We start from the raw sequence: 14,830 nt of genomic DNA, 5'->3' as shown, positions 1-14,830 counted from the left end.
CCTCACAATGGCGCAATCCTGCTGTATTCTTCCACTTCCACGTCCATTGATGCATTTGATTGTCTTGTTTGATGCGTACAATATGCACATCAAGCGAAGTACTGTCGCATCATATATCACATCGCAGTCTACTCCTACCCCCCCTCTCCATCGCATCGTGCGTCATAGGCCTTCTCCCTGTCATCTATCTTTGATTGCTCCGAGTGCGTCGTTGCCGCCTAGACAAGCCTTTGACCCCGTACCATCCTCGGCTATGACTTGCATAAAGGGTCCCGTGGTCAGGTCTCGCCGGTTGAAAATGGGCGACGCGAGACAAGAAATGAAAAAGGGCCCGGTTTTGATTTGAGTCGTGGCTGGACAACCACGGAATAGATTGGAGCACGCCGTACGCATCATGGCATTCATCTATTCGTAGTGACCCTGTTTTGCGCCTTTTTTGTTCATGCAATCTGTGCAGCCTCAGCAGCAGTTTTTGGCTTACGGCAAGCAGGCCATGCGGACAGCGTGCGGACCTGCAGGATCCCGCTGTCAAGCCTCCCGCTACCTTTGTTGCCTCCATCCCACTCCGCACATCCACCGTTCCCCCATGCGTACCCCCACGTGTCTTCAAGCTGGAGGGTACAATGTGCGGCGGATGCTTTTCGTATACTGCATTAGGCATGCCGAGGCTGCTATTCGTCTTGCTCTTGTCTCCTCTTACTATGTCTGGTGTGCTGGTCTTGACAGACCCTATATCGTCGCACGCTGTATGTTGTACTCCACGGACGGGTGCCACAAAACCTGCTCGTCCATACGATCCGTCCATCTCATGGCCACTACCGCGAAGCGGCATTCTCCACGGCTCGCCCGTTGAGGGTGGTGGGCAAATGAAGGATGCTAGCTATATTCAGTCGGTCTGTGGGCATCGTGTTGCGTCCTCGTTGTATATTGCCACTTCTATAGCTGTCTCGCATTTGTCAGAGACAGTCAGCAAATCAACAAAAATGGCCGTGCCGATGGTCCCAAGATGCAGCTGTATGTCCCGGCATGCCGTCCTCTCGCAGCACACATCTTGCCCGTCCTCGCTTGCAGTCCCTAATGCTCCAGCACAATGTCCTTGCCCCGCTCCCAGTTGCGCAGCGCATCGTCAATGCTCACCCAGTACCGCAGCCGCACCGCCTCGCGCTGTGCCGCGGCCGCGTCGTCGGCCGCAAACGCAGCCGCCAGCACGGCCTCGCTCGCCCGCATGCGCGCGTCGTTGGCCGCGCGCACGGGCTCCAGGTCCGCCTCGGCCTGGGCCTGCTCAATCTCTTCGCGCACCTCGAGGACGGCCATGAGCAGGTCCATGTCTTTGCCACCGCCACTGCCATTGCCACGGTCGCCAGTCAGCGTCGACTCGTCGTTGGCGAGGTCGACGTCAAAGCGCTGCCGCAGCAGGTACTGGGCCCGCAAGAGGGGCGACGCCAGGGTGCGGTAGGCTTCGTTGATGCGCGACGACAGCGCCTCGGCGCGGGCGCGGGCACTAGAGTGGCCAGTCCCTGTTTGTGTCCCTGTTTGTGTCCCTGTTTGTGTCCTCGCTTCGCTCGTATCGCTGGCGTCGGCTGCGTCGGCTGCGCCCGCCGCATGGTGAAAATCCGGATGGGCGGCCGCCTGCAGCCTCAGAAACTCGGTGCGCAGAGCACGCACGTCGACGGCAAAGGGCCCAGCGGGGGGCGCGCCGTGCGGGAACGTCTTGGGGAACAGGGCGTAGAACGAGGGCGGCGTCGACGGGGATGCGGCCGACGGCGAGGCAGCCGACGGGGATGAGGACGACGCCGCATCGGTTGCCGGTGGGCCGCGCGCGGCGGCAGACAGCCGGGTGAACAGGGACAGCCATCGCGACTGCTGCAGAGACGTGCGCGTTTGGGCCGACGCAAACGACCGTCGTGCCGTGGTCATGGCGCGAGACGTGGACGTAAACATGGGCGGCCGTTCTGCTGCTGCTGCTGTCGGCGCCATACTGCGGCGTGCAGCGCGCGCGCACTGCGCACACAGCGGTGCGCGACCGAGAGCAGGCAATGCTGCGAATCGTGGCATTGTGTGCTTGTTGTGGGCGAAATGGAGACGTGGGTGTCGTCGTGATGTTCGTGGCTGTCGACGTCGTGTTGCTGGCAAGCTTTGGCTCGCGTGTGAAAAAAAAACGTAGCTTTTCGGATCGCTGGCAGGCCCGCGGGGAGAATATGACGTCGAGGCTTAGGGCGTTGGTGGGCCTTGCACGCTGGCATCGCCGAACCCCGTGGCAGGGGGCGACGTAATTACGCAGTAGTACTGGGCTGTTATAGTGGCCATTCGGCGCCGGCATCAGCCGGATAGCACACTTGACGTCCACTGCGAATTAACGCCGAAAGCCCGTGGAGATTGGCGGAGATGTCAACAGTCGCGACAAAGGAGTATGTCGGACAGAGGTAGACGTCTTTATGTACAGTGCTGGCGTCTGAAGTATTGCTTCATTCTGCAATTTAATTTGGCGTCGAGGGTATGCTAATAGATACAGACGGGGTGACTGAAAGTAATGAAGTAATACAAAAATCAACCAGAAACGTAAACCCAAAGAAATCGCTTTGCATAAATCGTCAAGATGCCCATAGCTTCAAGATTTTGTGGCCCGTCGTCCTCTTCTTTCATTAGTACTTATCGTAGCAACAACAACGTAGCAACAAGATGGTCTCCGTTACTTCCATCAGCCTAAAACAACGTCACCGCGCGCGGCCGTGGGCGCTCCGTGTGCCACCAGCGCGCGCGGTCCTTTTTCTGCGGAAGCTCCCAGTTGGCGTTCCACTGGCCCGTGCAGCCTTCTGTCGAAGAGGCGGAGGCGGCGATGGAGGCGTTCGCGTCTGACGTGGCCTCCTTTTTCTTGTCCGTCTTGTTCTTTGTTGCGACGGCGTCGTCAGCCTCGGTGGCAGCGCCTCCGCCGCCGGCGCCGCCGCCGCACAAGACATCGTGCACGTCCACCAGCCCGCCCTTCTCGTCCGACGCGCCCGTGTCCGGCAGCAGGTGGTACGTGATGGGGCTGCCGACGGTCCCGACAAACCCGGCCAGCCCGTACTGGTCGACCAGGCGGCCGTGCTCGTCGGTGACGTGCACGAGCATGCGCGGCGCGCGGCGCGACGCGTCGATGCGCGCCTGGGCGGCCACGCGGGCCGCGCCCAGGTGGGTGCAGGTCCATTCGGCGGTGGGCGGCGCGGACGCCGTGGAGGACGCGCTCGAGGCGGACGACGCCGCACTCGACGTAGACGACGACGACGGCGACGACGACGGCGACGACGCGGCCGACGACTTTCCAAACGTAAAGGACGCGGTGCTGTTGGTGCGCGAGTGCGTGCCAAACGACGCCGAAAAGAGGGACGACTCGGAGTCGCGTTGGCGGTGGCCGCCCGCGGCCGAGGGAGGCGTCGACGTGGTCCCTGCTGGTGACGTGAATGCACTGGGGTAGGTAGTCCCCGCGCCCCGGTAGCGGTCTTTGGCGAGAACGACGCGCTCCTGCGGCCGGCACAGCGCCTGGAAGAGGCCCTCTGGGTCGTTGGGCGTGCGCAGCTGGCGTAGCCGCGGGAAGCCCTGGGCGGCGATGCTGCGGGCGAGGACGACGTCTCCGGCCAGGGGCGCACCAAAGGGGCTCTCGGAGGGCGCTGCCGCTGCCGCTGCCGCTGCCGCTGGCACAGGCGTGGGTGTCGGCACGTCCCAGTGCAGCTTCTCGAGGGACGGCGACGCCAGGTAGGGAAACAGCCAGATGACGTCGCCCGACGGCAGCGCGGGCGCCTGCGCCTGCACGAGCGACAGCGACGTCAGCTTGTCGAGCTTGCTGAGCAGGCGCGCGAGCGCGGGCAGATTGGGCATGTTGCCGGCGTCGCCGACGTGGACGAGCGACACGTCCGTCAGCGACCGGCTGGTGCCGCGCGTGGCCAGGGTCGACAGGCCCTGCGCGGTGACGCCGGGCAGGTGCACGAGCGCGAGCTTCTTGAGCGGCGGCAGCGCCAGCAGGCTGGCGTCGTCGAACGCGGCGGCGGGCAGATGCGACAGGTACAGGTTCTGCAGGGCCGGCAGGTACATGAGGGCGTCGACCAGCAGCGTCGAGGGCGTCAGCGTGGCGCCGGGGAGGCAGTGTACGGCGAGCGTCGACAGGTACTGCCAGTGGATGTGGTGGTTGAGGAAGCGGGCGCTCTGGCGCGGCGCGAGGGCGATGGCGGACGAAGAGGAAGACGACGAAAATGGCGTCCCATCAGCGTCAGGCGAACCCGTGCGCGGCCGCATCCGCTCGGCGAACCCGTCGTCCTGGGCCAGGCGCGGCGACACGGGCGGCGACGGTAGCAACACCGGACGGCGCATGTGCGAAAACGACTTGCCGCGGGCGCGCGGCTTCGGCTGCTGCTGCTGCAAATCGTGCTCGCGCTGCGCCCGCGCGTGCTGCTCGCGCTGCTCCTGCGACAGCAGCGGGGCCACCACCCAGGTCATCTCCTTGAGGCGCGTGCGCGAGGCCAGGGCCGCGGCGTACCGGCCGTGCGCGGCGTTGTGGTCGTAGGCCGGGTAGTAGCCCAGCACGCGCTCGAGGTTGGGGCACGCCTGCACCACGGACGCGACAAGGGCCTCGTACGCGTCGGCCGCCACGGGTGCCACGGACGCCGTGGGCGCCGTCAGCAGCACGTCGGACGCAAAGGCTGGCGGCACGCGCAGCGTCCGCACAATCGCTGCAATCGGCGGGCTCGCCTCCAGCGTGCGCAGCAGCAGCGACAGGCGCGAGTCGGCGAGCAGGCGGCGGGCCTGCTGCTGCGCGGCCTCGTCTCGCTCCTTTGGCGACTTGAGCTTCTTCGCCTTGGGCGCGTGCCGCGCGTGCACGGCCTCGGCGCCCGCGAGCTCGATGCCCTCGTACAGCGCCACCCGCGCGTACTTGAGCATCTTGCGCGCCGTCACCGCCATCGCGCAGGCGTCGCGCATCCAGCACGTCGCGCAGCTCTGGCCGTCCTCCATGTGCGACTTCTTGAGCTCGTCCAGAATGAGCTCCAAGACCTCGCCTGGCAGCGCGGCAAACATCTCCCCCGGCGCGCGCGGGCGGGCCGGGGCTACCTTGGTCGGCTTGAGGAGGGCCGGGCGCTGCCACTGGAAGGGAGCGCTGTTGGGGCCGCGGAGGTGGCTGTGGTGCGGATGAGGGTGGGCAGGGGCGTGGGCGGGTGCCGGCCGGCGCGGTTGGTACAAGGAGTACTGTGGCTGCTGCTGTTGCTGATGGGCGTACTGCTGTTGCTGCTGTTGTTGTTGATGGGCATACTGCTGCTGCTGCTGTTGTGGCTGATGGCCGTAGTTTTGTTGTTGTTGCTGCTGCTGCTGCATCACGGCCTCCTGGGCTTGCTGGCGGGCCATGCTCCGGTCGGTGCGGCGCACAAAATCCTGGGTCGACTGCATGGGTGGTGTTGCTGTCTGGATCGTCGCCTGCTGTGGTTGTGCGACTGCTGTCTGCGCTGTCTGTGCTTGAGTCGTCTGGATCGCCGGCTTCTTCTCGATGCGCAGCGGTGCAGGCACATACGACTCGACAAGAGTATGGCGGGTCGGTCCTGCGTACATATTTGAGGACGCTCCTGGTAACGCGCCTGTTGACACTCCTGTGGACACTCCTGTTGACGCTCCTGGTGCGCCCGTCAACCGTCCGGGCAAGGCAGCAGTCGAGTCTGCCATGAGGTTCGTGGGCAGCCTCGCCGGCAGACTAGTTGATGGCGGGCCAGCAGTGTGCATGTAGTGCGGTGGAGCTGATGCAGGTACAGAGCGGGCAGAGTGGGTGTTGTGGGTGTTGTGGGTGTTCACTTCGTTCTGGTTCTGTGAGCTGATGTTGTTGGGTTTGCAAACACCGGCAAACTGCGCATACCAAAGATCGGTATCGTCTTGCAAGAAGCTGAAAGGAGGACAGTCAGTACATAGTCGATTTTTTTTCTTTTCTTTTTTTCGATCTTTTCAGTCAATATTGATCGTCTCCTCGTCTTCAATCGTCCTCGTGTCGTATTCCCCCTATTCCAAAGTGATGTGCAGAAAACGTGCCAGTGCGCAAATTAGACTCTCGCCAGCACTTGCGTGGGCTGTGGGGTTGAGTCCGTTTTGGTGTTGGCGTGCGTATTGCCGTATTATTGATGAGAAGAGACTTCAGAAAAAAGGAATGAGACGATGAAGGAAAAGGGACAACAAGAACGAAGGAAAAAAAAAAGAAATAGAAAAAAAAACCAGTCTTCACTGAGAGCAAGACAATGAAGAGGAAAGCTGGAGAGACACAAGCGAGAGAAGGACGAAAAGAGAACGACGAGAAGAGGACGACGAGAAGAGGACGACGAGAAGAGGACGAGAAGAGGACGACGAGAAAGAGAAGATTGTTGGAGAAAGTGGGCAGCGTAGGTCGTAATACGGCGAAGTCGCAAGTGGACGGCCGTTGACTGGTGCACGGCTGGCGTCAACAACGGCCAAGTAGTGTGAAGAACGCCTAAAAGAAGCCGCCTCACAAAGAAAGCCGCCGCCAAAGAGCGCAATCTTAAATTGGAGAAAAGTGGCCGGCAGCCATTGGCGCAGACGCATGCAAAGAGAAACGGCGGCCGAAACAGAGGGCCAAAACAGAGGTCCAAAAACAGCACACTGCCAAACGACACAGACGACAAAGTACTCAGCCCCGACAAGGAGCGAGCGGTTGCGGGTGGTGCTGTGTCAGTTGCATGCAGTGCAGTTGCATCGAGGATGCGCCGGTGGATTTGTGGCGTCTGAGTGGATGAGACGTGCTGAGAGTTGATGTTGTTGTTTTTGTCGGATGGCGTCTCTTTTGTCCTTTTGTCCTTTGGTATTCTTTTTCGTGATGTTGATTGTGCGTTTGTTTTTTCTTTCCTTTTTTTCTCTTTTTTTTTATGATTTCTCTTCCCGTCTTCTGTCTCCATCCTCGCCTCACCTCTCAGCTTTCGTTCCTGTTTAGTCGTCTCCCACTCCCGCTCCAACCCTTGTGCTGACCGACCCGCACTGCCGCTTGACGTCGTCCTCTTTGGGATTGACGCCGGCAGCCAAGCTGAGAAGCTGAGTTGCTGTTGCTTTGCTGCCAGAGCTGTTGCTTTGAGTGTAGAGGCGCAAAGAGAAAATGACCCACTCCCCCAAAAAAGCTCCGAGCCAATTTTAATTTTAAAATTTTAAGCTTGGGCGACGATGGCGGAATGGCGGAATGGTGTCAAGGCGTCAAGGTGTGGAGGCAGACATCGAGGCCAGGCTCGGCAAAGAGGGCTGAGTGACGCCGGAGTCAGACGCTGAAAGAGCCTCGTTGGGCAGACCCCTGTCAACAGGAACCCCTCACGATGGCCTCCACCGTACAACCCCTGTCCCATCCCGGATGCAGATGTAGTTGTATTTGCAGGGCATTGTTGTCAAAGTGGCGTACGTCGCATTGTGCAGGCGTTATGCTGTGGATGACTGGATCCTGGTACCAGAATCGGATGTGTTCAGACAACGATGGAGAGAAGCATCAAATGTACGAATCGGACAGGCCTGGACTTCAGGCAGAGGTAAAGAGAAAACAAATCAAACGACGAAGCAGAAGGGGACATCATGAGTAAAGGAAAATAATAAAGAAAACAAAAGTAACTCACGCAACCAATGCTGGCGGAAAGGCCTCTTCCTGTGGACAAGCCGTGCCATTGCGGCTCCTGCTGCCTGTTGTCGTCGACATTGCCCCTGACAACACCGGCTTGGCCGTCTTCCGGACCGTCCTCGCAGCCTGTGCCCGTTGTGTCTTGACCGGCACGGCCGTGGCCGTGGCTTGAACAATGGGCATAAAGACATCGTCGTCGTCGAAGCCGTCCATGTCGACATCGTGATCCGTGAGGTCGCTCTCGTCGCTGCTGCTGCTGGCCTCGTCCTCGGATGTCACCACGCGAATCGTCATGGGCTTGAATCGGGATGCGGGTGCTGTCGATGCCCATGTTCCGGACGGCCGCACAGTCGGGTTCTGTCGGCGGACTCTCCGGCCGGCGGCAGTGGGTGTTGCTGGCATCGCTGGCATTGTTGGCATTGTTGGCATGGTCGATGTCATGATGACGAGAAGAAAAAGAGAAACTCAGAAAAAATGAATCTCAAAAGAAAAAGAGAAAACAACAGAACAAGAACACAAGAACAGAACAAGAACAGAACAGAAACAGAAACAAAGGTACCGAGGGAGGAGAGACCAGAATAAAGTACCAAGGGACAAGAGGAAAAGAAACGACGAGACGTATAATCCACATCCACATCGAAAACAGGCTCTCGTCGAGGCGCGTGTCTTTGTCCATCGCGACAATCCCTTTTCTTGCCCTCTGTGCATCTGTCCATCACCTCCATTACCGGCTCTCCATGACACTTGTATGTCTCTCGTGATCGCCTCCCGTTTCTCGTTATTTCTTGTTCCCGCCGTGTCTCCCAGCTCGTCTCCCACCGGTCCTCCACATTTTCTCGCCCTGTCACTTTCTTTCTTATGTCTTCCTCCCCTTCTTTCCCTTTTTTCCCTCCTACCGAGCTACCCTTCTTAGCCGCATTCCTCGCTACTGCCAACTGTCTCGTTTCCCACAGATGTGGCCGTCGTTTGCTCCATTGTGTCTCATCCACTGCAATGTGTGCCCAGGTGCCGTGCGAGATTGTCTTTTTTAATGGCTGGAACCAGTCGAGCCAGTCAAACAGGACACCAAGACTGCCCAACCGGACCGCAGTGATGTCACCAGTTGGCGGTCACGACAAACTCATGGTGAAACATTCCGTTGGCATGCCAGTCCGTGGTGCCGTTCGCGTCGGGTGTGAGAGTGTCATCAGCGTGTGCACCAAAACGCTGGCATGCGTCCTGTCGATCGTCCCCAGATCGCTGCCGATCACTTTGCCTTTCAATCTAGCAGGTCTGCAGGCCTCTCACCACTCTGCCTGTCTGCCTCTCCACCACTGCCACTTGCTGCCACCAGCCTGCCACCCCTGCGTTCTGTAAAATCGACTGAAATCACAAACAAGACACATTGTCGACGATCCTTCCCAGCTGCACGCCATACCCTTTCCCTCGTCCCTCGAATAAAGGCAAATGAGAAATTTCCAGAACCCTTCCTCAAACGAGCTCCAGAACGCAGCACTCTACGCGAAAACGCCACTTTATCGGAATTCCAGTCTCGTAGGGAAGCCAATGAAACGGGCCCAATACGTACTTCTGTACCCGGGAGAGCATCACCACAGATCACTCCGGAAAAGCAGCACGGCGCAAAACCACAGCGTCGTGCACAGCAGAAACTCATGCCCGTATGAATTGGCCATCTGCAAAGTCGTCGCTAGGTGTGCCTGGCGACGCAACACAGTCGCTTTCTCGCGAGCGAGACTGGCCAACCCAGAACAACGTAGAAACAAAACAACACCAACGCGGGACCGCACAGCATCGCCGCTCTGGCCACAGGCTCCGTACGACAAGGTCGATATTGGCGTCCCTCATCCGCTGTCCCTGGTACAACCGACCCGCTGTGAGCCTATGGCGGGTGCTACCACCTCGAGAGACGCGAGACGCGAGATACGAGGAGGGTGAAAAGACGAAGACGCACACGACTCGGTGCTTATTGCCAGAGCACATACCAAATACGGCAATGGGCCGTCGGCCTCGTTTCGGTCCTTGTCGTTTCCGTGTAGGACGGGCGGGGCGATGTGCAACGGAGGTCTGCCGTGGGCGAGTGACGAGTCGACGACGACGACGACCGTCGACTGACAGGCGAGACAGTCTCGCAACTGTAGTTGGCTGTTTGTCTTGACCGTTTGAGTCAATTGCTGTTTGTCCTTTTTTCTGTCCTTGCTTCTGCGTCGTCAACTTTCCTTGGCTCCCACTTTTCCATAAACACCATGCAAGGGACCATGAAAGGGATCGGCGCGTTACGTGCACCAACACCGCACACCCAAATTCTTCAGCCCGTTGACAGGGACGAGCTTGGGAAGCGGTGTCCGAAGATACTAATTAGCCTATCCCTGATGGTCCGATGGTCTGATGGTCTGATGGTCTGCTCATTGCCAGGCACCAAATCTCTCAGCCCAGGGAGGCCGAGGGCGGAAAATATTGCATCTCATCGCCAGGGAGGTCTTTTTGTCATCGTCTTCTTGGTGTGGGAGAACAAGTCTGCCCGTCAGCCCGTGCGTAACACAAATATATTGGCGCCGGTCGGCCGGACAAGATAAAAACAAAAGGCTGTCGTAAATGGCAATACACTGCGTCCAAAAGCAATCCGTGGCGCCGTCCCATTTCAACGGCAGCAAGGCAGAACGGACGGAAAGAAACCAAAACCTAAATCGCAACTCCAGCCAAAATCCCGATACGTCCACAACTCCTGTCTCTTTTCGCAGCCTTCATTTCCACCATCGGCGGCTCAGCCCTGGCAGACACCGTGTAACACGCCTCACAGACATTACCAGGCACCAGACAGATAGTGTCGAGATACTGTCAGCTTGGCACCTTGTCTTTTGGATTGACACGGAATAAACTGCTCCGTTCAGGGTCCAGGTTTGGGTCCGGGGTGCTTGCTTCCGCTGACCATACCCTTTTTTTGCAATCCCATCGTATCCTGTCGTGACGGATCAACGGCTTCGCTGATCGTCCCCAGAAACCCAGAAAACCTCCTTTGGCACACGCTCGCTGCATGCTTCACGGCCTGCTTCACGGTCGCGGTTTGTAGGACCACAACAGCAAGACGACGAATATGCAAAATTGTTTTCACGTTACCCACGTCGTCGTGCAACCGCATCCCTCCTTCAAGCAAACCTGACTGGCGCATTGGGCAGCAGTTTACGCTTCTTTGGTTTACGTGTTTCGTAGGCGATGTCGCCGTCTGTGGGGTGCGGCGTCGTGCTCGACGGCCCGCCGGTGTGCGCTCCGTCGGTGTTGGCGGTGTTTTCATGCTGCCCGTTGGTCGACAGCGTGCTGTCGCTGCTGAAGTTGACCTTGGGTCGGTTCGGGACCTCTTTGGCCGCCCGCTCCATCACCACGAGTCCCTCGTCGGGGTGCACCACGCGCCCGGACCCGCGGCCGAACAAGAACTGCGGCGTCTGCAGAGGGGCCATCTGGGCCGGACCGGACGCGTTGGCGACGTCGCTGTTCGTCGCGTTCGTCGAGCCGTGGCTGGCTCCATCGCCGACCCCGGCCATCCCGTCTCCTGCCATCGGCACGACCCGTGCATTCCGCACCCACTCGTAAATGGGCCCGTCGTCCAGCAGCGTCTTGATGCGCCGGTGCTCCGCCGGCGTCAGCGCGTGCCGCCGGTCGACAATCACCTCCTCCAAGCTGTCGCGAAGGACCAATGTTTCGACATGCAGCACGCGCCTCTCTCCGTTGGCGTGGACGCCCACGCCACCACCCCGGGCGGCCCCCTGGCTGATCCGCCGGACACGCCCGACGGCCTGCGCCTCGACCTGCGGGTTGAGGACGGGCGACGTAAAGTAGACGCGCGACGCGGAGCGCATGTCGAGGCCGAACGCGGCCTGCGAGAGGTCCATCAAGAGAACGCGGAACGGCGAGGACGTTGGCGTCGGTGTCGCCGTGCCGGTCGCCATCGCCACCGCCGCATCGCCATTGAATGTCGCCACGTACTGCGCCCTCCGCTCGGCCGTAATCCCCCGCGCATAGATCAGGTGCTGGATCTGCAAAATCTCCAGATGCTCGGCCAAGTAAAAGGCCACGTTCTCGTTGTCGTAGAAGACAATAATCTGCTCCTCGGCTTGATGGCGCACAATGGCGTCCAGCAGATACGACAGCTTGGCCGACGCCGTCGACACGAGACGCGTGTTGGCCAGGGGCGCCGCGAGAAACACGTCCGCCGAGGATGCATTGCCGTCCACAGCGATGGGGTCCAGGGCCGTGCCTGATGAAGACCGTCTCTTGAGTGAACCCGCATGGTTGTCTTCGCCGAGCTTGGTGTTGCCGGCGAGCGTGGGATCGCCCTTGACCGGTGCCGCGCTGCTGCTCCCAGTATTTGCAGAAGCAACGGTGGTGCCGCTGGCCGTGCTTCCGTTGTTGGCAACACCACCACCTGCCCGTGACGTTGACTGCTTCTGTGCCGACTCCTGCTGCTTGCGCAACACGTCGCGCCCCTTTTGCTCAAAGCGGCCATCGTCGAACATGGCGCGCAGTGACGTCGGCGCGTCCATGCACGGGCGGACGTACTGCTGCAGGGCGCGGACCATGGGTGCGGCCGTACATGTGAGGAGGCCCCCTCCACCTCCACCACCACGTTCACTACTCGGTTCCTCGCCATCAATGGACCACGACGCGGCAAAGGATCCCCCGCCCGGCATGTCGGCCACGTAAATGGGCACTTCGTGGCAGGCGTCGGCCAGGCGCTTGAAGCGGTTGCCGACGGCGACGTGGCCAAAGGTAATGGCCTGTCGCAACAGCTGCTCGTCGGCGTCGCTGATGGGCACCTTGCGGTCCTCCAGAAACGTCTCGGCCGTCTCGAGGGCGGTGGCGATCTCGGCGGCCGAATAGAAATTGGCGCCAAAGAAGGTGGCCTGGCGGATGTTGCTGAGCAGCCGCAGGAGGGCGCCGCGCTGGCGCGGATGGAAAAAGTAGTCCTGGTCGGTGCGCTGCGACTGGACGGCGTTGAAGACAATCATCATCGAGAAGAGGTTGAGACACAGCCGGTCCTGGTACGAGCCGTCCAGCACGACGACGCGCTCGTCCACGGCCGGCAAGAGCGCCCCCACCTCGGACGTGCGGTGCCGAATGATGAGCGAGTCGAGGGTGGCGCGCAGGCCGTCGCGGCGGCCGCCGCTGCTGCGGTTGCTGTGGTGCGGCTGCATGACATACACGGCCCAGTCGGCGGGGGCGTCGCCGACGGCCATGCCCACCGTGGTATGCCCGCCGACCTCGCGGATGGTGTTGGCCCACGGGCGCACGCGCAGGTACAGACTGGCCATGGCGCCAATGCGCTCGAGGTCTTTGCGCTCTTGCAGCGCGGCGGCCGTGGCGGGCGTGGAGGGCGTGGAGGGCGTCCCGGGCGGCGAGGGGGGCACGGATTCGACGCCATCCGACTGCTGCTGCTCCACGCCAAACAGGCCAGTCGACGGCGTGCCCGTGACGATCCATCGTGCCGACACCTGCAGGCAGTCCAGGACTAGCAGCAGGTTGCTCTTGCGGCCCATCTTGGCGTTACCCAGGCGGTGGCCCTCGTCGACAATGACTCGCTTAAAGTGGACAGCGGCCAGCGGGGAGCGCAGTTCATAGCCGGCACGTGTGACCTCGCGGTCGTGCACGAGTTTCTCGAAGCGGGGGATCGAGAACAGCAGGACGTCCGCCTCCAGAATTTGCTCGGTCGTCGGGACAGGTGCACGTTGACCGGCCACGACGAGCACGTTGAGGCCCTGCGTGTGTTTGGCAATCTCTTCCTCCCACTGGCGCACCAGGTTGGCAGGGACCAGCACCAGGCTGCAGCTGCTCAGCGTGATGGGCGTCGACGACGCCGGAGAAAACGACGACGTCGACGCCCGCGGACTGTCCCGCGCTGTCGCCTTGAAGCGTGGCAGTACGTACATCGCTGGGTTGCGCTGGATGGCCGCGATGCAGTGGCGGAACTCGTCTGCGTTGGCCTCCGTGTCGGCCAAGTACAACTTCCACGGCACCGACTGGCGTGACACGATCGTGGCGGCCATGTCGCCCAGCGACCGTGGCCCTTTCCTTCTGTTGTCGTCCTCGCTCGCTTCGCTCACGCGATGGTCGTACACGCCCGGCAGCTCTGCTGGGAACGCCCGCGTCGCCAAAATCAGTGCCAGACAGATCAGCGTCTTGCCGGTGCCCATCTCCTCGGCCAGGATGCCGCCCGACACGCCGTCGTAGAGCCGCGCCGTTCGCAATACCTCGCCAGTGACGTCGTCGTAGTACCAAGTGTTGTCTTTTTGGTCCTCGCTTCGCTCGTTTCTTTGGTCCTCACTTCGCTCTGGCTCGGGTTGCTCGGACTGCTCCCGCAACCGCAGCAGCCGCGGATCCACCACGCGCCCCGGCTGCAGCTCCCTCTGCAGCATCACCGCCGCCGACCGCATCTGGTGCCCGTACAACGTCGTCGTCTCCTTCAGCCCGGGCACCCGGCTCGTCATCAGTGCATCCATCACACGCTGGTACGACTCGTCGTGGACCAGGTCGACCCGTGGCTGCGGCGACGGGATCGTGTTGAACATTTGCAGGAGGGTCGTGGCCCCGCCGTCATCGTCGTCGTTGTCGTCGTCGTCGTCATCCTGCCGTACCCTGACCCGCGCATCGTGCACAAGGAGGGGCGACGCCGTCGCGACGCCCCGCCAGCCCGCGTCCGCGTAGTCCAGCCCGTTCAGCAGGCGTTGTAGGTCACGCCGCACCTTGATGTCCGACCGTGGCACCAGCCGGCGGTACGCGTCATCGGGTAGAACGTAGAGGCGACAGATGCCGAGGGACGTCGCAGCTGCACCGTCCGCCGTCTTTGCGCCCCGAAAGGCAATCCGGATCCACCGGTGCAGGAGTGGGCGGACGCTGGGCGCTAGCGCCGGCAGCTTCAAGAGGGCCAGCGTCGTGTCATGGGGAAGTGTGCTCGCACCTTCAGCACTGCTGCCCTTGGCGTCCTCCGGCTGGACCATCAGCCACTGGTCCGGTGCCACTATATCAGCGCCGTCCAGGGGCACCGTAAAGCTGCCCGCGGCAATGTACGCCGACAATGGGATGTCCATGGCGGGAGAGAAGGAGTTGAATAATACTAAAAAGGCAGGCAGAAGCCGTAGGACGCCGAGACCGTCTCACATGCCGCTAGTCCGAGGTGAGTCAGGCGAGTCTGGGGAATATCGGTGCGTCAGCGTGAAATGTCCGTATTTCCCT

General features: G+C 61.0%; 4 protein-coding genes across 4 annotated transcripts; all 4 read right to left on the bottom strand.

Moving 5' to 3' along the window:
• Nucleotides 1-1,074: 1,074 nt before the first annotated feature.
• Nucleotides 1,075-2,055, bottom strand: SPSK_00859 (molecular chaperone HscB; the record flags this gene model as incomplete). Its single annotated transcript, XM_016727805.1, has 1 exon — nt 1,075-2,055. The coding sequence occupies one exon, from the start codon at nt 2,053-2,055 to the stop codon at nt 1,075-1,077; it is 981 nt and encodes a 326-aa protein (XP_016584286.1).
• Nucleotides 2,056-2,703: 648 nt separating this feature from the next.
• On the bottom strand, nt 2,704-5,736 carry SPSK_00686 (uncharacterized protein; the record flags this gene model as incomplete). The annotated part of the gene is made up of 1 exon (XM_016727636.1): nt 2,704-5,736. The coding sequence occupies one exon, from the start codon at nt 5,734-5,736 to the stop codon at nt 2,704-2,706; it is 3,033 nt and encodes a 1,010-aa protein (XP_016584285.1).
• Nucleotides 5,737-7,603: 1,867 nt separating this feature from the next.
• SPSK_00928 (uncharacterized protein) lies at nt 7,604-8,020 on the bottom strand (the record flags this gene model as incomplete). Its single annotated transcript, XM_016727870.1, has 1 exon — nt 7,604-8,020. The coding sequence occupies one exon, from the start codon at nt 8,018-8,020 to the stop codon at nt 7,604-7,606; it is 417 nt and encodes a 138-aa protein (XP_016584284.1).
• Nucleotides 8,021-10,752: 2,732 nt separating this feature from the next.
• SPSK_00666 (snf2 family helicase) lies at nt 10,753-14,685 on the bottom strand (the record flags this gene model as incomplete). Its single annotated transcript, XM_016727616.1, has 1 exon — nt 10,753-14,685. The coding sequence occupies one exon, from the start codon at nt 14,683-14,685 to the stop codon at nt 10,753-10,755; it is 3,933 nt and encodes a 1,310-aa protein (XP_016584283.1).
• Nucleotides 14,686-14,830: the final 145 nt, after the last annotated feature.

Source organism: Sporothrix schenckii (genome assembly GCF_000961545.1).
Source record: "Sporothrix schenckii 1099-18 chromosome Unknown Cont48, whole genome shotgun sequence".
Classification (NCBI taxonomy): domain Eukaryota; kingdom Fungi; phylum Ascomycota; class Sordariomycetes; order Ophiostomatales; family Ophiostomataceae; genus Sporothrix; species Sporothrix schenckii.
Note: the sequence above shows the minus strand (reverse complement) of the source record. Positions and strands in the feature narration are given on the sequence as shown.